Genomic DNA, 26,551 nt, shown 5'->3' on the forward strand with positions numbered 1-26,551 from the left:
CAACTCCTCTTTCGTGCCAGCTTCTCATAGCCCACAACTCCCCGATATTTCAAAAATGGAACAATCCAACAATGGAAAATGCCAGAAGTGTACAACAGGTCTGTCCACATCTAAAAGGAACGTGGCATATATGCCTCGGGTGCTGTGATAAAAGTCTCCACCCAAAGTATTAACTTGTCTTCCTCTTTATAGCCACAGACAGACCGGCTGTGCATTTCAAACGTTTTTTTTTTCACTTCAGATTTCCAATTTGTTTTCCTTTTATGAATATTTGAATATTTGCCCCGGCGGGGGGTGGGGGGGGTGGTGAGGAGGAGAGACAGGTGGAAAAGTAATGTGTAGCTAGTAAAATCCGATGGTAATTTCCCAACATTTCTATTAGCAGAGTCTAGCAAAGAAGGTGATGAGAGCACTACAAATAAAAGGAAAAAGGAGAAACCAATGTACCTGAAGGATTATGAAAGGAAGGTCATTCTTGAGAAGGAGGGGTAAGTCATATTTGGTGAACATATCAAGGAATGTAGGAACAGTAGAATATTTTCTGTACTGAAGTCCAGTTTGGTCTAGCTACCCTCTTGTCTCAATTTTATTCGCACCTATGTTTGAAGCCATATTTTATTGGCGGGGGGGGGGGGACGGGACATCCTTTAAGGGGAAGCTGGCAATTGCTTGTTCTCCATATTAAAAAAAAATGCATGTTTCAAAGCCATACATTCCCGTCATTTTGTTAGAGGGCCATCACTTATGGGGAAAAAAACAAACGGGTCTCCTGTTTTAATGTTCGTAGAAGAATTTCATCCGTCCTTTGCCATTTCTTGTTAAGGCACTCTACCCTGGGAAGGAGTGTCCTACTTGGAGGAGGAGTCAAAAGTTCGACTGACCCAAGGCTTCAATTAGCATATGCTACTTCAGTTAACGAAGTGTTGCAATTGATGTCAATTTTCAGCATTATCTTTGATGTGTAAGATTTGGATAACCAGAGCATTCTTCAGTTTCTTCCCTAAATGTATTTATCTTTATTATAAAGGAAATATGAAGATGAAGAGAGTGATGAGGAGGAGTCGAGAGTGAAAATTGAGGTAGGAATACTACAAGTTATTTTATTTCTTGTGTTTACATGGGTCCCACTACTGTCATTAGGAGTGGCCTGTGTTATGGGAGACGGGAGATTATGTATACGCTTTTTATGTGTTTTGAGCGTTCGTTGCAACTTTTTGGTTACTTTTCTCCCTCTGATTTGGTGTGGCCATGGGGAAGGGAAGGGAGAGGGATAAACCTGGAATTCTGGTTACCAGTTTGAAATTATCAGTGGTTTCCAAAGACTTGGTAACATTAAGGGTACAAATTAGCCGACTACCTGAGTGAGATCATTATCTAGGAGCAGGGATCTGTATTGAGTCTGTGGAAATGTTTGACATATCCTATCAGTTGACTGACTATCACACCGTTTTGGTGCGGTGGGTTTGGAAAGGTGTAAGGAAAAAGGCTTATTTGTTTCCTTCCTATTTTTACAATTCTCTCCCCTCCTTTCTCAGAGGCACTGACTTAACTTGCATTTATATAGTGCCTTTACAATACATTTGCTGAGATGCGTTGTAGACCCTATGACCCCATGCCCCCTGCCCAAACAACTGTTTCTCATCTGTGCCTAAGCACACCGTGACCTTGGCTGAACGCAATCCTGCTTTCGTCTGTTGCCATTGCACGTTTACCTTCCAGCAAGGATTGCTGGACAGCAGTCACGAGTAGGCTGTCTGGCTGGCTGTATTTTTCTGTTACATAGTCAAAGTTACTTGCAGTTTTTCCACTGCTGCCTGTTAAAATCAGCTAATTCAGCACAGACCTCAATCCGAACCTGTGATCATTCAGTCATTGGCACCTTACACAGAGTAGTACCTTTACCCACCAGGCCATCATGGGAGCTCCTCCTTTGATAAAACAAGCTTTGGTATCTTACAAGTGAGGATACTTTTCAGTGAAGATTCCAGTAATGTTTCCCTCCGCTTTCAATGTTGTAGGCATCCCAAGAAATCTCTAGACCATTGTTCTAAAGGTGCTTGTTTGCAAATAAGAATGTAACTTTCCTTTGCTTTTGTGATGGGGATGGATATTGTTGGATCTTTGTTTCAGAGAGCAACATCCCCCAGTTATATGGAAGAACAGAAACAACTGAGAGAAAAGTGAGTACATATGATACTAGTCCTTGGAATAAACATTGCTTGAATACACTATAGAATTTTCCTAGTTCGTTCATCTAATTTCTGTTTCCAGTCCAAGAATCTTTCTTTTACCTCCACTCATTGCTTTTTGTGCTCCGACCATCTTTCTGTTCATGTGGTCACATTGCTCTCTCATACCCTTGTCTTTGCCAGAAGTCTTTTGTGTGATACCCTGTTTGAATATTTTTAAAAAATGCATAAATACCACAATACCTCATTTTCTTTATCTGTCCTCTGAGATATTCCTTCAATGCATTATATAATGACCTTTTGGAAATCTGGCCCTGATTAACTCCTGTTTCTCCAAATGCCTAGTAGTTTTGTCCCATATGATTGGTTAACTGCCTCAAGTCTGTGAAGTAGGACTAACTTCCCCATAATTTCATGCCTTAACCCGTCTCTTTTTTTGAAGAGGGGAGTTACATTTATACTGTCTAGGACTTTGGCACCAATTTTGAAAGATTACAGTCTGAGCCTAAGTTCATGCCTTAAAGGCCTGGCTTTATTTTTTAGACTGATAGGGCTATAACCCCTAGTCCTAGATTCCCCAAACAGCGGAAATAGTTTCTCTCTATCTACCCTATCTTTTCCCCTTAATTTCTTGAAAACTTGGATCAGATTTCCCCATAATCTTCTAAATTTCTGGGGATACAACCCTAGTTTGTGTAATCTTTCCTTGTAATTTAATTGTAATTTCCTTGGAGTCCAGCTATCATTCTAGCAAAACTATGCTATTCTCCCTCTGAGGCCAATATATCATTCCTAATGCTATGTGAAATGGTTAGGACCCATCCAGCTGGCAAGAATCGGAGACTTGCATCACCTCGATGGCCTGAGCAGGATTCAGATAGAGATCAGAGGGAAAAGATTGTACGCTAACCCTTTATGCTACTCACCTGCCCTGAAATTAAATGTTAATTTTTTTTGCTTAGTTTTTCCTGTTGATCTGTACTTTCTGTAGTTTTCGTAAGTTTGTTGAAGACAGCGAGGAGGACAGCGACAGTGGGAACCATGATGGTTTTGGTTTTCTGAAACCGCGAGTGAAATCCGAAGAAGAGAAGGTGCTTATTATTATGCATTTCTGGTCTGTATGCATGAGGGAAGATGAAGTCTGGAGTGGTGCATGTCGCCATGCCCATTGTTAGTGAAATTTCTGGTGTGTGTGGGGCAAGTGATTTATTTTGTTGCTAGTTCCACGTTTTTATTGTTGGCCAGAATTTTACACCACCCCGACAAGCGGGATGATGGTGGGGGGTGGCGTAAAGTGGAGCGGGAGGCACCGAGAGACCTTCCCAACCCACTCCCACCTCCGCCACCACTTTTTGCAGGACAGTGGCGAAAAACGGCCTGCCCGCCCCAGGCCAATCAAGGCCCTTAAGTGGCCACTTAACAGCCACTTAAGGACCTTCATCCGCCTTCACACGGATTTTACACGTGGCAAGTGGCCGTCCTGGAGCCGGGAGAAGCAGCCTAACGAAACACGTGGCTCTTGAACATCCCAGGGGGTGACTGATGGAGGGCTGCCCCCAATACCTCAACACCCAGCACTCCCCACCCCCCCCCCCCCCCCAAATCGACCGCCCTTGCCTTGCTGGGACCCAACCGATTACTCCCGGTGAGGCAACCAAAACTTACCTGCCTTCCCGGCTCCCAGGCATCTGCTGTTCATGCTGGGTTGCAGTCCCAGCAGTGGCCACCGCTCCCACTGATTGGCTGGCAGCTCTGTTAGGCGGGACTTCCTACCTCAAGTGGGTGGAAGTCCCGCCTCACACCATTTGAAGCCTGGGGACCCAAAAAATATGGGTCCGATCCCCAGACGAGGTGGAAGCAGGTTCGCCACTGACTTTTCGGTCAGTGTCCGACTCCCTTCTGCCTACAGTAAAATTCTGGCTGTTATCTTAACTCTTTGTACAAAATTGTAGTACTTCCACAGCATTGCGTGCAGTGTGTAGAAATATGTGAAATATGTCATGTTATGTCCCATCACTACCTATTGTCAATGTAACATTGCAAGAAGTGTGGGGGGGGGGGGGGGGGGAACGCTGAAATGAGCAGAAAACAGGCAATCCTTTCTGTTCATTCATAAAAGAAGACAGAGGGTGGTGGTTGATGGCAAATGTTCATCCTGGAGTTTAGTTACTAGTGGTGTACCGCAAGGATCTGTTTTGGGGCCACTGCTGTTTGTCATTTTTATAAATGACCTGGAAGAGGGTGTAGAAGGGTGGGTTAGTAAATTTGCGGATGACACTAAGGTCGGTGGAGTTGTGGATAGTGCCGAAGGATGTTGTAGGGTACAGAGGGACATAGATAGGCTGCAGAGCTGGGCTGAGAGATGGCAAATGGAGTTTAATGCAGAAAAGTGCGAGGTGATTCACTTTGGAAGGAGTAACAGGAATGCAGAGTACTGGGCTAATGGGAAGATTCTTGGTAGTGTAGATGAACAGAGAGATCTTGGTGTCCAGGTGCATAAATCCCTGAAGGTTGCTACCCAGGTTAATAGGGCTGTTAAGAAGGCATATGGTGTGTTAGCTTTTATTAGTAGGGGGATCGAGTTTCGGAGCCACGAGGTCATGCTGCAGCTGTACAAAACTCTGGTGAGACCGCACCTGGAGTATTGCGTGCAGTTCTGGTCACCGCATTATAGGAAGGATGTGGAAGCTATGGAAAGGGTGCAGAGGAGATTTACTAGGATGTTGCCTGGTATGGAGGGAAGGTCTTGCAAGGAAAGGCTGAGGGACTTGAGGTTGTTTTCGTTGGCGAGAAGGAGGAGGAGAGGTGACTTAATAGAGACATATAAAGATAATCAGAGGGTGGATAGTGAGAGTCTTTTTCCTCGGATGGTGATGGCAAACACGAGGGGGACATAGCTTTAAGTTGAGGGGTGATAGATATAGGACAGATGTCAGAGGTAGTTTCTTTACTCAGCGAGTAGTAGGGGCGTGGAACGCCCTGCCTGCAGCAGTAGTCGACTCGCCAACTTTAAGGGCATTTAAGTGGTCATTGGATAGACATATGGATGAAAATGGAATAGTGTAGGTCAGATGGTTTCACAGGTCGGCGCAACATCGAGGGCTGAAGGGCCTGTACTGCGCTGTAATGTTCTAATGAATCTTTTAAAAAAAATAAATAAATAACATTCAACTTTTGATATTCCAGTAGTGAGTTTTGGGGTCAGTGCTGATTTTGGTGACATAGCAACCTTGACTCTTCTCAACTGCACTGTTTAAAATCAGGAGGTCCCAATGTAAAATTTGAAGTATGATTGTGTTTCCTGATGAGTTGCCACGCTAGAAACATTGAGAGAAAATGAACATTCTGTTACTTTATGCTCAATCTGAGCTGGAGCTATTGCTTCAGAAATGCCAAGTGCCCCAGATATCTCTTTAATTTCCTGCTGTATACATTTTCATTTCCTCCCCATGGCAGTGCAGTGATTAAGGCTGTGCACAGTGTATATTTAAGATTTAACCAATAATTGCTCCACTTTCAAAGGAAAAAGAGGAAGAGTCCTACATTAACTGGCTGAAAGGGCAAAATGAATTACAAGTGAAGGAGGAATTGCAAGACATGGTGAGTACTTTCTATTCAGTTACCATTGGCTTGGCATGAGGAGACGTGAGATTTGTGTGCATATGTATAATTTACCTTATATTATCATTTTTAATATTAAAATTGGTTTGACAGAGTGCACAGATGTCACAATCCTGATTTGTGCCTTATAGATGATGGAAAGGCTTTGTGGAGTCAGGAGGTGAGTTACCTGCTGCAGAATACCCAGTCTCTGACATGCTCTTGTAACCACAGTATTTATGTGACTGGGCCTGTTAAATATCTGGTTGGTAGTGACCCCCAGGATGTTGACGTTGGTAATGCCATTGAATGCCAAGGAAGGTGGTTAGATTCTCTCTTGGTGGTGGTCATTGCCTGCTACTCATGTGGCACGAATGTTACATAGTTCAAATAAATGCATTACTTGGTGTGGTACTTAGCAGCACAAGAAAGTTTCAAGTTTCTTTCCTTGTTAGCTATTCTGGCTGGGGCAGTATTCAGGGTGCTACAAATCATCGTAGTATCTCTGAGGTGTGGATGTAGGAGAAGACTGACAGCATTCCAGCTCTGGATAAATATCAGTAACCCCTGCTATAAAGCAGGCATATGTAGATATCTGATGAGGACAGAATCCAATTAGACTTTTTTTTTTAATTTTATTTTTTCACGGGATGTGGGCATCGCTGGCTGGGCCAGCATTTATTGCCCATCCCTAACTGCCTTGAAAATGTGGAGGTGAGCTGCTTTCTTGAACTGCTGCAGTCCTTGGGGTGTCGACACACCCACAGTGCTGTTAGGAAGGGAGTTCCAGGATTTTGACTCGGCGATAGTGAAGGAACGGCTATATAGTTTCAAGTCAAGATGGTGTGGGGCTTTGAGGGAAACTTGCAGGTCGTGTGTTCCCATTCATCTGCTACCCTTATCCTTCTAGGTGGTCGAGGCTGTGGGTTTGGAAGGTGCTGTAGAAGGAGCCTTGGTGAGTTGCTGCAGTGCATCTTGTAGATGATACACACTGCTGCCACTGTGAGTCGGTGGTGAAGGTAGTGCATGGGGTGCCAATCAAGCGGCTTGCTTTATCCTGGATGGTGTCGAGCTTCTTGAGTGTTGTTGGAGCTGCACCCATCCAGACAATTGGAGAGTATTCCATCACATTCCTCACTTGTGCCTAGTAGATGGTGGACAGGCTTTGGGGAGTCAGGAAGTGAGTTAATCACCGCAGAATTCCCAGCCTCTGACCTGCTCTTGTAATCACAGTACTTATATGGCTGGTCCAGTTCAGTTTCTGGTCAATGGTAACCCCCCCAGAATGTTGATAGTGCGATATTCAGCAATAATAATGCCAGTGAATGTCAAGGGGAGATGGTTGGATTCTGTCCTTACTGAATGCCTTTTGGAAATCTATGCATACTACAGCTACTGATTCCCCTTTATCTATTCACATCCTGAAACAAGCCGGATTTCCCTTTCGTAAAGCCATGTTGACTTGTTCTGCTCAAACTATGCTTTTCTAAGTGCATTGTCAATACTGTGACATAAAGAATGGCTGCAGGGACGAGAGGGTTGTTAGTTCCTAATGTTACTCAGCAAAGTAATGCTTCTGGGATGGTGGTTCTCAAAGTTTCTCGGCCGTGGACCACTTAGGTGGGGCAAAAGACCCTGAGGACCACCTACTGGTCCTACCCACCCACTTTTTGCTTGCCACTGCAAAATAAAACTAGATATTTTGCTGCTATTTCGCTACTAAATGAAAACAAATGCACATAAATTTATTAATTAAATAACTTAAGTAATTCATACCAGAAACAAAAATATATACATTTTCATATTACAAGCATTAATACTACAAGAGATCACTTTTATTTGAAACATTCGAATATGTGATGTGAAACCATCACAATAATCTTCTGAGAAACTAATCTTACATCTATATTAATCAAAATCAACAGTAACATAAATCTTGCTTATAAAACCAAATAGTTGTTGCTCGCACTTAAGACAACTCATACCGTGCACGCAGGAGCTGGGCTGCTTGTGTGACATCATGCGAGTGGTAGAGATGAGGGTTCTGGCCTGTTCTCTCGTATGGCCAAGGCCATAACGTTGCATGCCAGTGACTTTCAATTTGGACCAGCCCGCAGACCACGTGGAGGGCCCTCATGGACCACCACACTTGGAAAACCAACACTCCAGGAGAGGAGGGGTATTAAGGAAGTTAGTGTCAAAAAATAAATGCCCCACTATCGTACCTTCTTACAGTTTAACATAGCAGTACAGCAACTTAGTTTATAGAGCATTTCTTGTTTTTATTTTAGTTTATAGAGTCTTGTATACAGATGCTCGTAGCCCAGAGATGTTTTTTAATTATCCTGCATAAAGCTGAAATAATATCGGTGATTAGATCAGTAATTTCCTGCGCTTCGATGCATGGGCGTTTCTCTCCTGTGAAGGCTTTCCATTGTTGACTGCGCATTTGCTAACGTCACAAGGTTTTGCATTTCCCTTGTGCTTTAATTGGTTGATTGGCTCTAGTTAAAAACAATGGATCTTTTGATGTCAGCAAGTGCCATCAACTCACCACAGCTGAATGTGTTATCAGATGCAGGAGGGTTTCATCAATGCTCAGGCCAAATCTTAATCTTCAAATGGCCCCACCAATATAATTTTGTCTGAAAACCAGCTGCCCTCTAATCCCACTGGTAAATTATCTGCTTTTAAAAATGAACGATTTTCATTTGAACTCTTCTTAAACAAGTGACTTTGAAGGGTAGTTTTTTTTTAAAGTTAGCGTTGATGCAACTAATTTAATGTTTTAAACCAGGAGTGTCCGAATTGTGGCCCGTGGACCATGTGAAGTCTTTCAGTGAAAGGCCGACCCTCTATATACCATTATCAAGCTCTAATGACTTTTCATGTCATTCAAAGTAACTTCTGTACCTCGCGCTTCTGTTAAGCAGTTTGGGATGTTTTTCTGCATTAAAAGCACCGTATAAATGGTGTTAATCACCATGTTGTAACTTTCATCGGTGGCTTTTATGATTTCCTGATTTTACTTTAATGTAAACCTTATTTTAAAAATACTGTCCCTTGTCAAAAAATGAGTGGCTTGTAAAATGGCCTGGTCTGAAATATGAGGCTGCCTATCTCTGGGAATTTCTCTGTTTGGCACTGGATGACACAGTGGTGATGCACGGATAGAGACAGTGCTCTGCCGTTGCCTAGACTCACTTCGAGGCCAGCACATTTGTGCCCCCAGAACTTTTTATCCAAGGTTGTAGACTGGCAGCAGGTTACACTACAAATCTTACATATGCAGAATCACAGGATTTATAGTAGATATTGTGCCAAATTGCATACCAAAGACTTGGATTCATGCTGTTGATTTCTTTTCCCTTCACTTACAGCATTACTTAAGTGTGCTGTGGTGGGGAGATGCATTCCCTGTTGGCGTTGGAGTCACCCTGCTCACTCTCCTGTGCCAACTAGTAACCTGTTTCAAGTGTTGCATTGATCTTAGCTGGAGAGTGCATCATCTGCCCTCCATACAATGGCTGTTAAGAAAATATATTTTTTAAAAGGTTGCCTTCCCTTCAGAAAATCACTTTCTACTGATGAAAATGTGTTGGCGGGGTGGGGGGCAAATGGTACTTTGAAATGTAATCCTGCATAATTCTAGATCGTACTAGATTATTTTAAGATTGCTATAGTTCTGCTGTCACTGAATGACAAGACTGTTGCAGTGCTGTGATGTGAGGATTTGGTAGCTTTTAGTAGGAATGCCTTGGTGATTCTCCCCTTGAGAGAGGTGCCTTGCTTCTGCTGTCTCCACTTTCCCAAGGTAGTGCAATGTCGATTGGGAACACAGAATGTGAATATTTTAAGTCTATCTTCTAGCTGTTCCAAGATGCTGTAACAACTGTGGCATGTTGTTAAGTGTTTGGGCATAGCTTGCCAAACCTAGACTTATACCAAATATATTTCCTATACTGATTCTTAATTTGTTGTGTTGCAGAAATATCTGAGGGATTACTGGAATGATCCTCAATTGGATGAGGGAGAAAAGTTTCTCCGGGACTATATTCTGAATAAAAGATATCTTGATGAAGAGGAGGAGGAAGAGAGGTAAGATAAATTTTAAGTGCCAGTGTTTCCAGTGTTCAGATGTTTTTGTTTCTGTTATTCATCTAACATTTTTGTGATTGAAAATAAAACGATTTGATGTCCTGAACCCATTTGGTATCAAATTGTGCTGTGTGGTAATAATACATGACTGTGTTCATGTCTCACCCAAGGTGTTTATCTGAAATTATTTAATAGCTTCCTTATTTTGCACAGTGAGATGACCTATGAACACAAATAACTGCTTCTATTGCGCAATCCAATTTCAGCCCATTTAAAATTGAATATCAGCAGTGGTATTTTTGTTGACTGCTAACGTTTTTATCAGTGTACGTTGTACAGTATTAGTAAGAGAGCTCAGGATTGCTTATTGTGAATGGATTTGACATAAAGGGCACTTGGCATGTACTTGGAAATTTGGCAAAGATTAACCACAGTGATTTTTTTTTTTAAACCTGCATTTATAATCATATTTTTAATGACTTCGGGATGCTCCCAAGTGCTTTATAGTCAACATAGTAGTTTTGAAGCATAGTCACTGCTGTAGGAAATGTAGCATCCAATTTGCACACAGCAAGATCCCACAAGCAGCAGTGAGATAAATGACCAGATAATCACTTTTTAGTGACATTGATTGAGGGATAAATATCAGCCCTTGGGCGATGGGAAGAACTCTCCTCTTTTTCGAAATAGTGCCAATGGCATATGTTCTCAAACTGTGGAACACTGAGGGCTCTTTGAAGAATTCTCGAAGAATATCTGTTTGGTCCCTGGTGTATCACATCGTACTAGCAGTGTCTCAAGCATTCATGATTTGTATCTGTTCACCTACAATTGTTTATTTTTCTTGCTGTTTGACCAACTTTTGAAAATGTTATCAGCAGGAAATCAAGATAATGGATAAACCACAATTTGATTTTTATTTTCCGGTGTTGCTGGGGTATGATATTTGCAAGGTGTCTTTGACAGTGTGTATGTAATTGTAGGGTGTCTCTGGGAGTGTGCTTCTCCAAAGAAGAGTTTAAAAACTTGTAACTTGGAGGCGAAGATCTTGTGAAAGGTTTTGCTATAAAATTGACCTCGGGAGCTCTGGCTTGGGGAGGGGAAATCCACCAGCCATGACTCTGTCTGTCGATCACCATCCACTAACCCCACTGAAAGTGTGGGGGTAATGATGTCTGGGTTGTTTATCTGTGATATTCTTAATAGCTGAATAGCCTGTTGAAATTCATTGGCCTTGCACATGAGATTTGATTGAGTTATAAGGGGGCATACGAACTCTATAGAACCTGTACCAGCAACATGCAGCGCCTAGATTTGGAGGAATGGGATTAAGAGGAAGAGAAGGAAAATGAACTTTTTAGTTTTTAAAAAAAAAAGTTCCCAATGCGATTCCTGTATTGCTACCATTTTCCCTCCTTTTCCTTATTTCAACCCCCCCCAAAATAAATGGCCTTTTCTTGCTCGTCTTTACAGGGGAAAATGTGAGCAACATTTAAAATGTAAGAACAAGGAGAAATATCCTTAAAATTACAGCCAGGTTGTTCAGGGATAATGTCAGGGTACACACAAAGGGTTTTGGAAATCTGGAGCCCCCTCTCTTTCCCCCCACCCCCCCTCCCAAATAAAAAGCTGGGGGTCAATTGAAAATTTCAAAACTGAGTTAGATAGATTTTTGTTAGAGCTAGGGTGTTGAGGGATATGGAACCAGGGCAGGCAGATGGAGTTGAGATACAGATTAGCCATGATCTACTTGAATGGAGGAACAGGCCCAAGAAGCTGATGGCCTGCTCCCTGTTCCTATGATCCTCACAGCGAATCGAGTTCTTGCAATTCTTTGAATGTAACCTCTACTGAACTGTTGTGTGTCAAGGTCGGGGCACTGGTAGGTCAGCCATCTGGGGCAAAGAATGTGTGTAACCTTGATACAGTGTTGCATGACAGAATAATAACGGTTTACTGAGTCAGACAGTAACTTTCTGGCTGTGAGTTTATTGGCTACTCCGCCGTTGGTTATAATGAGTTGGTGTTAGTATAGTGGTGAGTTATCAGATGTTTCAGCCAATGAAATACGACTTGAGGATGAGCGGGAATTATGAAACTGGCTATCTTTTTTTTAAAAAAAATCACATAATTAATTTTGTTTCCCTCCAAAAGAGCTGCCTGCTTAACCCAGGTCAAGGGGAGGGTCACTGCTGTTGTAAACAGGCGATTGGCCAATTCCAAAAATTTGCCTTTAGAGGTCTTGGCCAATTAGCTGGTGACGAGCGGTAATTTTGAAAACTGCTATTTTAAAAGTTAAACATTACATTTTTCCCTCCAAAAGTGGCGCTTGCTTGACTCTGGTCAAGGGGAGGGTCTGGAGAACTCAAGACTGCTGGTGTAAAAAGCCAATTGGCTAATTCCAATCATATATGTCATCAGAAGACTTGACCATTGAAATATAAGATGGCAACAAGCGGGAATTATGAAACTGCTATTTTAAAATTGTCTAAAATTACATTTTTCCCTCCGAGATGCCTCCAGATCCTACTCAGGCCTGTTCCCATGTCCTGCCATTATCTCCTGCTGCAAGGTAGAGAATAGTTGCATGTGGGTGAATGCCTCTGGTATTGTAGTCCTTCCGCCCTCTGAGATCTCTGAGTTCCTCCAATTCTGGCATCCTAAACATCTCCAATTTTCATTCCTCCACCATTGGAAGCTGTGCCTTCAGCTGCCAAGGCCCTAAGCACTGAAACCCCTCCTTAAACCTTGTTGCCTTCCTGCGTCTCTCCTCCTTTGATGCTCCTTTAATACCAAGCTTTTGGTCAACTGTCCTATTGTCTCCTTATGGAAACCACATTATATCTGCATGCCTTGGTCCAATTATCCCATAACTCCTGAAGACAACACTCAGTTTTGACTCTGTGTATGAACGTAGGATTTAGGAGCAAGAATAGATCATTCGGCCCTTCGAGCCTGCTCCACCATTAGATAAGATCATGGCTGATTCGGTTGTGGTCTCATCTGCACTTTCCTGTTTGCCCCCATCACCCTTGACTCCCTTATCTATCAAAAATCTAACTCTGCCTTGAATAAATTCAGTGGCCCAGCCTCCACTGCTTTCTGGGGAAGAGAATTTCACAGACTAAACGACCCTTTTGAGAAAACAAAATTCTCCTCATCTCTGTCTTAAAAAGGAGACCTCTTATTCTTAAACTGTGTCCCCGAGTTCCAGTCTTCCCCCACAAGAGGAAACATCCTCCCGGTATCCACTCTATCCAGTCCTCTCGGGCTCCATATGTTTAAATAAGATCCTGAGGGGACTTGAATGAGTGGACAGCATAGACGGATGCCATTCGGCCCATTGTGCCTGTGCTGGCTCTTGGAAAGAGCTATCAATTAGTCCCACTCCCCTGCTCTGTGCCCATAGCTGCAAATCATTTCCTTTGCAAGTATTTATCCAAATCCCTTTTGAAAGTTACTATTGCATCTGCTTCCACTGCCCTTTCAAGCAGCATATTCCAGGTCACAACAACTTGCTGTGTAAAATAATTTCTCCTTAACTTCCCCCCCCCCACCCCCAGCCCGGTTCTTTTGCCTATTACCTTAAATCTGTGTCCTCTGGTTACCTACCCTCCTGTCACTGGAAACAATTTCTCCTTATTTGCTCCATCGAAGTCCCTTCATTATTTTGAACACCTGTATCAAACCTTCCCTTAACCTTCTCTGCCCTAAGGAGAACAATCCCAGCTTCTCCAGTTTCTCCACATAACTGAAGTCCCCTCATCCCTGGGACCATTCTAGTAAATCTCCTCTACACCCTCTCAAAGGCCTTGATGAGCATATTGACTTCAGACTGAGTCAGTGTCAAATTTTGTTCAATAAAATGCTCCAGTGAAGTGCCTTGGGATATTTTACTATGTTAAAAGTGCTATATAAATGTAAGTGCTAATCAGCACCGATCCACCACTGTATAAATGTTTGGAATCTGACGGTTCAATTGATAAATTCACTAGCTGGTATTTTACTCACAGTATAAACTAGCAGGGGTTCCTTGCTCAATCCCCGATCTATGGCAAGTTAGCTAATCTCAGCTGGGATGATGCTAAGGGGCAAACAATTTGCCTCAACAGTCCTTGACTACAGATGAAAACAGTCCATGAAGATTTAACTTCTTGATTAGTCCAATATGGAAGCTTCCAAACTTACACAGCTCATGGTTGCATGGTGCGCCAGTGCTGATTGCTTGCTGCTCCTTTTACATTACATGGGATATAGAGCACAGAAACAGACCATTTGGCCCAACCAGTCCATGCTGCCGTTAATGCTCCACTCAAGCTTCATCCCATCTTTCCTCATCCAACTCTATCAGCATAACCCTCTATGCCCTTCTCCCTCACAGGATTATCTAGCCTCCCCTTAAATATTTGCTTCAACCACTCCTTGTGGTACAGCAAATTCCACTTTCCCACCACTCTCTTGGTAAAGAAGTTTCTTCTGAATTCCCTATTTGGTTTCTTGGTGACTATCTTATATTGATGGCCTCTAGTTTTGCTGTTCCCCTTTTTCTTCGCATCAACAAGAGGTGGGATGGTGGCAGAGATCTGAGTGGGGTGTCTCCAGGTCCTGCTCTTGACCTAGGGTATGGAGACAGCTCATGGAAACCTTTGAGGGAAAAATGTAATTAATTTTAAATAGCAGTTTCATCATTCCTGCTCATTGCCAGCTCGTAAACTGCAGTTGAAGACAATATCAGGCTTGACTGTGATGTCCTGCAAGGTTCAAAAGTCAATTTTTGACCAATGTTCTAATAGCCATTTGATACTAGTGGGTTGTTGGTGTAGATGAAACCGTGCATCTGCAGGAGTAGATGCCTTTAAGACAGGAGGAGAAAAAAATGGAAGATTTATTTTAATAGACTAGTTGCTGTCCTGTGGCATTTCATACAGAGTCAAGACAGAGCGTTGTCTTCAGGAGTTATGGGATTATTGGACCAAGGCATGCAGATATAATTTGGCCCCCATGTTCAAGTCATATTATGGGCTCTGCTGAAAATGCCCTGCAAGGCAATCAGATAACCTGTCAATAAACAAATCTAGGCCTACAACAGAGGATGTCTGGGCCTGTATAGCTGTAGTCCAACAGGAGAGATCAGCTTTGAGAATGAACATATTGAGCAAATTGTCAAAAAAACACCTTGCATTGCACCAGTATGGCCAATTAAAAGGAAAAAAATCCTAATTATTCTTTGAGAAATTGACACGTGATGCTGGATTAGGAACTGAATTGAGACTATCCAAACTCGCTTCACGTAGGATTCTTTTGGTCAGCAGGCAGAGGAAAATATTCAACCCTTCAGTCTGGGATGGATTTCAACCCAAGTCCTAGAAGTGTTAACCCAGTGTGTAACTTGCAACAGCCCAAATCTTCTCATCTCTCCTCCCCTCCTCAGATGTGTTCTCAAACTTGTAAACGGCTTGCATCCACTGTAGTGTAGCTGAACTGCTTTTGCTCACCTTTTGACCATGCAGTAGCTGACTCAGATGGTGAGGGGGAAGAAGAGAAGGATACCCTTGTATGTTTGCACACACGTGTATGTGTTCGTACGTATAATAATTGGATTTCCTCTGCTGTAAACCTGCAGACATTTGTGGGAAGCTGCCTCCATGTAGACAGGTTGATGCATGCTCATAGTTTGTTATCTCTTCCTCCTGTTCCTTTTTGTCTTGATCGTGAAGAATTCCTACTTATGATGAGATAGTTCAGGATGAAGTGGACGACTCCGAAGATGATGGGGAGCATTTTCTAAGGAAACAGGAAGACTTTGAAAGAAAATATAACTTCAGATTTGAAGAACCCGATGCAGAATTTGTAAGCGGAATACCTTTTGTCTATAGATAGCATTTCATCTCTCCCTTTTTTGGTCTCAATTACCAACAGCTGTTCTTTTATTTATAGATTTAAGTTAAGTCCCAAGTTCAGTGATCATTCTGCTAGTGGAAGGGGCTCTGCAGTGGGGCTCAGCACCCCCTGGTAGAGGCATGGTGCTGCTGGAGGGAGGAAACAGCAAGAGTTCCTGCTCCTGATCACTGGTCCTCCCTGTTAGAGAGCCATGTTGGGAGAGGACAGGATCAGGTTCAGCCGCAGCGTGGCTGTTGAATTATTGACCAGAATTCAACTCTCTCGGCTTACACATGAGGCATGGCCATCTAGGAGAGAGATCACAGGCCAGCTGCCTTCTGCCACACCATACACGTGCACATGTCAATGCCTTTAGGAAAGTAATAGCAGGTGGGGTGGGGAGGGGGTGGAAGGCAACAAACAATATAGCAGTTAAACTCATATGTGGTTTCCAGGAGAGACGGGAGGCTGAATGATACTGACAGACGACGGAGAGTAGGTGATTTATTTGCCCTTGTGATGTTGTATGATGCAGAAAAAGATGAAAGGAATGTTGAAAAGGAGCGGGAGGAGAGCCATAAATACCGACTTTAGTTTTGAAAATAGAACGGGAATTATAGATATTACAATAATGTAAATTGATTTCGACAGATTGCTGCACAGAGCTCCCTGGTGGCCAGCACCTTTTTTTTTTATTCTTTCATGGGATGTGGGCATTGCTGGCAAGGCCAGCATTTGTTGCCCATCCCTAATTGCCTTTGACAACTGAGTGGCTTGCTAGGCCATTTCAGAGGGCAGTTAAGAGCCAGCCACACTGCTGTGGGTCTGGAGTCACGTGGATCACACCAGGTAAGGACGGCAGATTTCCTTCCCTAAGGGACATTAGTGAACCAGATGGATTTTTACAACAATCGATGATAGTTTCATGGCGCCATTACTGAGACTAGCTTTCAATCCCAGGTTTTTATTAATTAATTGAATTTAAACTCCACCAGTTGCTGTGGAGGGATTTGAACCCATGTCCCCATGGCATTAGCCTGGGCCTCTGAATTACTAGTTCAGTGACATTACCACTACGTCACTGTCTTCCCCCTACTTGCACTGCCATTAATAACATCATAAAATGATACGGCAAGAGAAGGAAGCCATTTGGCTCATCGTGCCTGTGCTGTCTCTTTGAAAGAGCTATCCAATTAGTCCCACTCCATTTGCTCGTTCCCTTTGGCCCTGCACATTTTCTCCCATCGATGTGACAGTTGATGCAGCACTCAATGGGAAATGTTGACATAGCAATTTACAGTAGTAAATGTGAGCACACTATACATTTTACAGTAACAAGCCAGATTTGATGTGAGGTATTGAATTTCCTTTAACTTTATTTACCATCTGTACTGTACAATAATCTCTCCTTTTAATTAAAAATATTTTCTGTCACCTTTCTGCTCAGTGATGTCGAAGGTGGAGATTTACTGGCAGCTCCGATCCTTGCTAGCGCAGACCCGTGGCAAGGCAACAGTGAAAGGGAGATGCCATATCTAGCTGCAGTCCTGGAAGTCTCTGCAGGGCTTTTTGATGATAAAGTTTTGTTTTATAATCTTGGCTTTGGTGCCCTCCAAAACATTGTATTCCTTCCTCTTTTAAAGATAAAATCGTACCCAAGAACAATTGCAACCTCAGTCAGAGCAAAGGACGATAGAAGAAAGCACAAAAGAGAAGAAGTTAAGGAAAGGAAGAAAAAAGTAAGTGTGTTTTTCAATTATTTTCAGTTGATTTAAAATCATCATTAAGGCTGAATGGTGCCAGTGTAAGGGTTTGAAATATTTCTCCACAGATTACCTACAGATTGCATTGAACATACTTCCTCCAGTTGGAATCCAATTTATGGGCAGTGCATATTAACCTAGCAATAGTATTGACCACACCCAATGTATAAAGCTCAGCCCTCCACTCCCATTCCCACTGGATATACAGTGGACTAGCACTTTGCACCACAGAGGGGAAACATTTCTGTGGCCACAGTTCTGCATGTGGAGAGTTCTTTGGTTATGCTGTGCCTGGGAAATCACCGTATCATCCAAGCATCTCCTGTGCGTAGAAGAAAATTACAGAGTGCTGGTCAGCCTAGTAACGATCCATTAACAAACTTATTATTTTTGTTTTAATGGTTTCTTTAGGAGAAGGAAAAGAAGCAAGAGGAGATAAAGCAGCTAAAGAACCTGAAAAGGATGGAGATAATCAATAAGCTGAACCGGTTAAAGGAGATAACCGGGAACGAAACTGTCGGCTTCGATGAGCAGCACCTGGAGGAGGACTTCGACCCAGTGAAGCATGACCAACTCATGCAGGTTTGGCACCAGAGGCAAAATAAAACCATACCTTGCAGATCCAGTTTCAGTGCGTTACAAAAAGAAAGTAAGCTTTCCTGATCATTTTCTTTTAATTCTTCCCCCTGCAGCAATTCTTCAATGATGACTATTATGGAGTGGGAGATGAACAGAAACCACAGTTTAACAACGAGGAGGAATTTGATGGTAACTTATCAACTTTTGGAAATTTAATAGAAAGATGTAAATTAAGTACAGCCACACTAACATCCTTGCGTCACCAAGCTCTCGAAAATCCTGGGGTGGACCACTTGTTCACAATGCCACCCAATTAAAATGTATTACCAGTGGATTCACCATGACTGATGGCTGGTCTTGGATCTGGGGCATGGTTGTCATACTAAGTTGCTAGCCAGTTACTAAATTGTTGAGAAAATGCCAATTTTGAATGTTTAGTTGGAAGTAAGTTAAATGATTGAGCGATTTGGAAATGCAATGACAATGTGCTCTGTTTGCCTGGACTCTGGTTCTCAATCCTCAGCTTTGTTCGAAAACCATGTTTTCTCCCCTTCCCTGCTGAGCAACTCCTCATAACATGATGCACTCCCCGGTATGAGCAATGTAATTTTTTTTTTAATTGAATTTTGTGTGCGTGTAAAGGATATAAATGTCAAGTCATCAAAAGTTTAATCATAATTAAGTTTTACTTTTAAAATAGCACTTTACACAACATTTTATCTTGTCTTGACTGCATTCTTGCACTTCTGCCCATTACTACAGCGAGTGTTTTCATTTGTGATATCTGACTGAGGAGTGCTAGTATTGTGATTACTGTAACACTCCCAACGCACTGTGACATAGGGGTGGCAGGACCCCACAGATGGGACATTCCCATGCACCTTTCAACATATGTTATAGTGAGAGGCTGTGCCACACAGGCAAGGGATTCCCAGAATTGGCCTCTGCTCTGTTCCAAGTTCAGCTGATTTCAAGTTGGATGGCAACGAGACACTACAGTAACTTTCAGCAAATGTTCCCACTCCTGGTTACTGTCAAGCGTCTTCTACTGAAAAAAAAATGTGTGCATGTGGACATTGAATGAAGACACTATAGGGCTTGAATGTAATGCTCATAATGGCCAAAAAATTGGCAAGTCCCAAGAGACAGTCTCTAACCAATGTCATTGACAAAAGAGGGTGTGTAAGATGAGACTTTAGTAATGAAAACAAAGAATGCATTATTGGTAATTATTTTGAAAAAAAAATCATTTAATTGTCATTCTTATTTGCTTTCACACCAGATGAGTGGAATTGGGACATGTGGACAGGAAAGGAAGATGGCTGCACTGAGGGAGAGGGAGAAGAACAGTGGCAGCAAGAGAATTTTGAGCCACACTGTGAGGATCCAGAATTTATTGTAAGCTGCACTTTGTTTAGATTCCTACATAGTGAATTAACGTTGCTACAAAATTGAATTTGTTCTGTAGGAATTCCCGCTCTATGATTTTCTTCAAGGGTTTTCTCAATTATTTTTCTCCCAAAGACTATAGGTTAGAAATCCCAATTGTAATTCATGTACAAATACTTGGCATCATATTGCATTCCTGTGTGCACTATTGTTAACCCATTTAAAATAACTCTCTTGAACTTGAATTGGAATTTGTCTACTTGCAAGTCTGTAAGTTTTTGTGCTACTCAGAAAGATGCTTGTCACAATGATTTTAGCTGATGGGCAGCTAAGGGAATGTTCATTACTTTTAATCCTGTTTTCTCCCCTCCTCTCCTGAAGGTGCTGGGTTGATGCCCCACTCCTGATTGCACTTGTTATCTGGGTTTACTCATGAAGAATGAGATACCAGAGAACAGCCATTGCCTGTGAAATCATGCAGAGTTTGAATCGGTGCCTTTGGGGGAGAGGAATGGAAAACCTTGGGAGAGGAGGTGCTGCAGCGTGTCCTTGTGATTTTTCTCCAGTACTGTCGCTCTGCACTCTGACCGTAGCATAAGTACTGAAAGATTGATATTTCTTTTAACAGATGGATGCAGATTATGATCCCAGTCAGCAAGTGATCTCCTCTAAGAAGAAAAAGAAACTGGACGCTCCTCTTATGGGCAAGAAAAGGCGGAAATCTAAATTTGCAGAGGCGGTTAGCAAGTCGAAGCCAATATTTGATCCCAGTAAGTGTCTCTGCCAGTCTGAGTTGGTCTGTCCACCTACACTACTCATGGTAGCTGATCTCTCTAGCCTTAAAACTGAATGGACAGCCTGAATCCAGTATCAACTGGGGAAAGGCTACAGCATAAAATTACTCCTTGTAAATATCAGACCCATCAAGGAATTCACAGGATAGTTTATGTGGGTAATGTTACACTGATACCATAGGGGGTTGTTGGTGTAGCATGGGATAGAACAAAGGGAGATTTATCCTGTCTCTGGCTGTGCTGTACCTCACCTGGAAGAGCTCAATGCTGACTTGAGTGTCTGAAATGTAAAATGTTCCATTTCTCAGCTCTCCAGTCCCACATCTGATGTGAGGACAACAGCAAAAAATAGTTTAATCCAAGATTTACATAGTTGAACAAATGCCACACCACGCTAAGAGCTAGGCTGATGCTTGGTTCCCCTACTCCACTCATATATTTGTATCTTATTTCTTTGTTTCATATCAACACTTCTCCTGCAAGCTTTATATTTCTTTGTAGTGTCACGTAATTTGGTGCTGATTTCTTTTTCTCTTTTCAGAGCGGTGAGAATGTGGAACTTAGTGCCATGTAGAATGGTTGAACCAGATAGATTTGATGCATTTAAGAGGAGGTTTGATGCATACGTGAGGGAAAATGGAGTAGAGAGATGCAGGACATGGTAGAAAGAGGTGATCAGAGTGGGAGGAGTCTCATGCACAGCATAAACACCGGGACTGATCTTTTGGGCTCAACTATATAATTTTTTTTTTTAAACTTGTGCTCTGCTTCACATGACCAATCCAGTTGGAAGGGAGTGGATGTGCTGTGAATTTTCACTTAATTCATTTTAAAAGTATTTTTGGTGACAGGCCACCTTAAGCCTTTACCAGGTTGAATGCTTTTGACTAGATTATCTTTTTACTATCACAGATGACAAGACCTTTGAGCAATACTTGGATGAGTACTACCAGCTGGATTACGAAGATATCATCGATGACTTACCCTGCAGGTTCAAGTACAGGCAGGTGTTGCCTAATGAATTCGGGCTCAGTGCAGCCGAGGTATGTTTGTACCCTTCTTATGGATCAACGCTGTAGCCCTCTGAAGACTGACTGACTGTCTTTATCAAATGTGCTGAAAGCCATTTAGACAGAAGGTCAGATGATGCAAAGCTTCAGTCACAATAGTCTGGTGTTTGTATAGGGCTCGGCGAGGGTTTAAAAAACAAGATGGATGCAGAACTGGAATGAACACAGTTGATAAGGGAGATTTTTGAAGACTGGAGGTAAAATGGTTTTGAGAGAAAATCCTACAAAAGCAGGAATATATGAACTGAAAGTATGCCCAGTGATGGTGGATTGCAAAGATTGTCCTCTCTACTGTTTTGCTTCACTACTTCATTGGCAACCATGTCATCAGATATGTAGGCCCTAAGTCTGGAATTCCCTCCCTGACCCCCTCCGTCTGTCCCTCCCTCCATCCCTTTCATTCGCACCCTCCTTCCCACTACCCCCGCCTCTCTCCTCTCTCCTCCCCCCCCCCGCGCCTCTCCTCCACCACCCCCCCCCACCGGCCTCTCTCCTCCACCCCCACCCCCCCCCCCCGGCCTCTCTCCTCCACAAAACAATGTCGTAAGAATGCATTGGTTATGCGACCACACTAGTGGCCCAGTGACTTCAGCTTCCACTATGGCAAGTTTTGATGTCAATAGAAGCCAAATCATCGAGTTATTTTGAGCCTGACACAGAAATATTACCATCTAAGCTACCGGATGGTCATAAAAACCTTAATTGGTTCACTGATGTCTACTGCGTAAGGGAACGTGCCACCTTTTACCTGGTTTGGCCTGTATGGGAATCCAGGTCCTATGGGATTGGCATTTAACATCCTCTGAAGTGGGCGAGTTAGCTCGTCAATTGTGCAGACCATTGCTATGAAACAAGCTCCAGCACTTTCTCAGCAGCCAGGGATGGTTCATGCCAACAGTACCCACATCGCAAAAACAATTAAGATTCCTCCAGTCACAATGTGCATTGATGTCGTTAACACATCTGTTAAGATTTCCTCTCCTCCCTGTTTTTGAAGAGAGCCTGTTGTGATTTCACTTGACATACTGAACTGAGGGCCTCTTCACAAGCAACTTTGCAATAAGCTTTGTGCTCAGTTGTGTCTTTAGCTTAAGGACCCATGGTGTAAAGATAACATTTTTCTCATTGGTGCAGATTTTGGCAGCAGAGGATAAAGAACTTAATGCTTGGTGTTCACTAAAGAAAACCTGCCAGTTCAGGTCAGTGAGTAAAAGTGAAACCAGGACTTGTGACACTGCTAGACACGTTAGGTGTTTGGTATGTTGTAGATTGTAAAGTGTGCAGTAGGGCAGACTCGGGTATAAATTAAATAATCCCAAGGCCATAGTCCCAAGTCCTGCAGGGGTGTGACCTTTTATTACTGTTGTTGATTCATTTTTGGGAACATCCTTGATTGTTTAGAGATACAGCACTGAAACAGGCCCTTCGGCCCACCGAGTCTGTGCCGACCATCAACCACCCATTTATACTAATCCTACACTAATCCTATATTCCTACCGCATCCCCACCTGTCCCTATATTTCCCTACCACCTACCTATACTAGGGGCAATTTTATAATGGCCAATTAACCTATCAACCTGCAAGTCTTTGGCATGTGGGAGGAAACCGGAGCACCCGGAGGAAACCCACGCAGACACAGGGAGAACTTGCAAACTCCACACAGGCAGTACCCAGAATTGAACCCGGGTCGCTGGAGCTGTGAGGCTGCGGTGCTAACCACTGCGCCACTGTGCCGCCCAGGAGTTTGGTAAAATGTACTGGAGGGGAGAGGGCAGACCAGAAGATCCCAGGTTTGAACCCTGTATTTTGCTGAGTTAGCTGATCTGGGTGAATATTAAAATATATGAATTTATCCTTAACTATTTAATGACTTCATAAAATTGGTGTGAATGAGTAACTGTGTACGGTAATTGCACAAATGTGTACTTGCAAGGATGCATGAGAACCTAATGGGGAAAAAAATACTATTTTAACAGAACTGAGAAGGAAGAGCTTCATGACTTGAAGATTTACAAGCAGAAAGCACAGAACCTGTGGAAAAAGCAGCAGATCTTCAAGTCTTTCACTCTGCAGTAAGTGTAATCTGCTGGCTGTACCAAATATCGTCAGCAATCTTGATAATTGCAGCAACTTGATCGTAGGAAGGAAGTGGCGGCTTCAACGTGTTTATTGTAATGACTAAGTGCTTATGGTGTGTTTACAGTATTTTGACAACAACACTACATGTCATTTAAGGCAAAAACAATTGCCTGTTGCCCAGTTTTGTGCTTTGCATTCAAAGGAGTGAGTTTTGTTTACTCGCCCAAGTCCGTATACCTCAAGTTTATATAACTGTACCTCCACTGAGTTGGCATAAAGAACGTATTTCCTATATGTGGTTAAACACCAGCTGGAATGGAGAGCCACTTTTATAATAGTTTGATATCCAACATTATTGATTTTGTATTTTATTTTCCCTGCTGCTGCTTTCCACCCCCGATCCCCAACCTCCTTTCTTTTTAAATGACTTTTTAATGAATTATCATCAAGGTCAGAATTGTTCGCACACTTTTCTAGTTCAGCATCAAGCGCTGCCAATTCTCGTACAACACAATTACGATACAGGGTAAAACTTTACACTCCCCAAGGTCCAACCTCAGCAAAGCATGTCCTACCCCATCAGTGTAATGTTCTCCATCACCAGACATCCTGTAGCCTTTGTAAGCTACATTGCCAAATAGTGCTGAATGAAAAGCACCTACAGGGCCATGCTCACAAGGCTAGGTGTCTCAACAGCCAGTGTTGGAAGAGAAGACTTTTAGTATGAAATGTCTAGGAAATGCAATGAAAATGTTCATTTATATAATCAATATCTTCCTTGTTTACAAATATTTCTATGATTTTTGCCCCTTCTTGGCTTTAAAACCTCTTTCAGCCCTATGTGTAACCACCTTCCTTCTGACTCTGGCCTCCCCTTCACCCAGATCTATCTTTGTTAGTCTAGGTTCCAAATGTCTTGGACTACAATCTGAAATTCTCTCCTAAATCCAGACTTTCATCCCATCACCCTGGGTTAGAACTGAGGAACAAAGGTGAAAAGTCAATTGTCTTAACACAACAAACAACCAGTCCCCCAGCTCAAGGGTACTGTTCTTAGCTTTAGAGCCCCTGCTGTCACTCCAGCTGAGCACTGATAAAATCCAGCGCCTACTATTAACATGCTGTGCTTTTTGCCCACCAAGATATTTGCGTCTCCTTTTTATAATCGTTTTAGAAAAGATCAATGGATAAAAGTACTAACTGGAAAAAACTTTGCTACTTTGTAGGGAAGACGAATCGCAGAGGAACGAAGTCACTGCCAAAACTAAACCTGGGAAGAAGAGAAGGGATAAGCTGAGAAAGCCGCAACTGCCGGGAGGGGAAGGAGCTGAGGAGGTGGCCGCCAAGCCGAGGCCAAAGAAAGTGAGGTTGGAGGCTGAGAATAAGCAGGTGGTTGGACTGGACAGTGAAGAGGATGAAGACATCTTGGTTCCCAAACCGAAGAGCAGTACAATTTCAACAGCCCCAGAGGAAGTAAGACCCAACAAAGAGAAGGATGAAGAAAGATCGCAAGCCCCTCCCATTGTCCACGAGAAAAAATCAAAACATCCAGTCAGGAAAGGGAAGAAATTTACTAAGAAAAATGTGCTCCTCACTTCCCAAGTGCAGTTGGGTGGTCGTTTGTTCAGTGGTCGGAGACTGCAGGCGTATGGGCTAAACCCACGCAAACTGAAATTTAAACAAATAATCAGAGAGCAGAAGAAGAAAGAGAAAAGGAAACCGATCAAAGACTGATTTTATACTGAATAAGATTATTTTAAACGGTATTGTGAAAAATAGGTTTGTCATCACAGATGGTCCAATAAAATGTCTCGATCCTTTATCTTCTATCATTGGCATTGTTTTGTGTTCAGTGTATTATGAAAGGACAGAAGAAATTTCAGGGATGAGAGGTCATTTGGCCCGCTGATGGAGGTTTTGTTTCATGTTCAATTTTCTGAACCTTAACTGGTTTTGTGTTCCGATTGTGTAATTTGCTGTGATCTGGTGACTCTGCAATTCATGGTACGTTATGTAATCTAAGATAAAACTCCCTTCCTCCAAAGGAGCACTCCAGCTGGTTGAGAATTTCAGACAGTATCTTGCACAGCCACTGGCAGACCAGGTTTACTGTGAGATTTGAAGGCTCACCTTGAGAGTCTAGCTGTCTGCCATTGAAATGGAACAGAATTTGATGTCTCCAAGTTGATTGGGCTCAATTCTTTCCATTCAAAAGTGTGGACATGTAGACTTGTTCATACCTTGTTCTGGACAAGTTTAACTTTTGTTCTTCACAAATGGTCTAGAGAAACAGTTTTGGGATTCTGCTTAATCATTTTCAGTGGTGTTAGAGTAGACAGACGTGTACCCTGTGAGCTGAGGGTGAACAAATTCTGCCTTGTGAAGTAATGTTTTTGGGCAATTATTTCCACGGAGTGTAGTACTTGGCAACAGTTTTCATTCCGATACAAATAAGGAAATTTGGGGTAAAGTTTGGTGAGGATAAAGGTTTTCAAATTAAAGTACACTGTTCATTCACCCCAATCTCTTAACTCAGTAGCAGTTCTTTATGTGTGCGCCTGAACAATGAGTATTGCGTATGTATTCACTGGAGTATCTCAGCTAAGCACATCACATTTCCTACTGTGGATCATGATCAGGAGCCCTAGCTCAGGAACACTGATGCCATTTTGTAGTTTCCTGAGCAGTACTAGTGGAATTTCACTTAACACAGGACAGACTGGGGAAGGAACCTGCGACCACTGAGGGGAGACACATGGTATCTTCTATTGGAAATTCAAGCCTCAAGGAGCCTAGTCATGTTTGGTTTCCAGCTAAACAGGGCTGATTCGATGTCATTTGCACTTGTGTTCTGCCAGTTCTGTACTATTGGGTGCTGAATTTTGTTTGAAGCACTCCCCCATAGAAATGGCATAAATTGGAAGTATTTCTTCCTGTTGAATGCTATTACCTACTTTAGATAAGATATTAGAAACTTAGCATGAGTAAATTGATAAGTCATGGAAATTGGTGTTAAAAGTTTAATTCAACTGTGTTTAAACATCATTCCTTAGATGAAAAAGGACTTTCATTTATATCGTGCTTTTCAAGACCACCAGATGTCTCAAAG

General features: G+C 42.6%; 1 protein-coding gene across 2 annotated transcripts in view; it reads left to right on the plus strand.

Moving 5' to 3' along the window:
• Positions 1–25,269, plus strand: part of kri1 (KRI1 homolog) — a 29,397-nt gene extending 4,128 nt beyond the window's left edge. The window contains exons 4-19 of one of the 2 annotated variants that reach the window (XM_068021156.1): positions 383–488; positions 1,028–1,079; positions 2,131–2,180; positions 3,181–3,280; positions 5,712–5,789; positions 9,778–9,887; positions 15,605–15,737; positions 17,411–17,506; positions 17,942–18,112; positions 18,223–18,298; positions 19,392–19,507; positions 20,127–20,268; positions 21,205–21,335; positions 22,497–22,561; positions 23,340–23,435; positions 24,669–25,269. In XM_068021156.1, coding sequence (XP_067877257.1) covers positions 383–488; positions 1,028–1,079; positions 2,131–2,180; positions 3,181–3,280; positions 5,712–5,789; positions 9,778–9,887; positions 15,605–15,737; positions 17,411–17,506; positions 17,942–18,112; positions 18,223–18,298; positions 19,392–19,507; positions 20,127–20,268; positions 21,205–21,335; positions 22,497–22,561; positions 23,340–23,435; positions 24,669–25,176 — 2,030 coding nt within the window. In that variant the 3' untranslated portion in view covers positions 25,177–25,269. The remainder of the gene's footprint in view (positions 1–382; positions 489–1,027; positions 1,080–2,130; positions 2,181–3,180; positions 3,281–5,711; positions 5,790–9,777; positions 9,888–15,604; positions 15,738–17,410; positions 17,507–17,941; positions 18,113–18,222; positions 18,299–19,391; positions 19,508–20,126; positions 20,269–21,204; positions 21,336–22,496; positions 22,562–23,339; positions 23,436–24,668) is intronic. The other variant, XM_068021157.1, reaches the window with a different exon arrangement.
• Positions 25,270–26,551: the final 1,282 nt, after the last annotated feature.

The sequence above is a fragment of the Heterodontus francisci genome, chromosome 43 (assembly GCF_036365525.1).
Source record: "Heterodontus francisci isolate sHetFra1 chromosome 43, sHetFra1.hap1, whole genome shotgun sequence".
Classification (NCBI taxonomy): Eukaryota; Metazoa; Chordata; class Chondrichthyes; order Heterodontiformes; family Heterodontidae; genus Heterodontus; species Heterodontus francisci.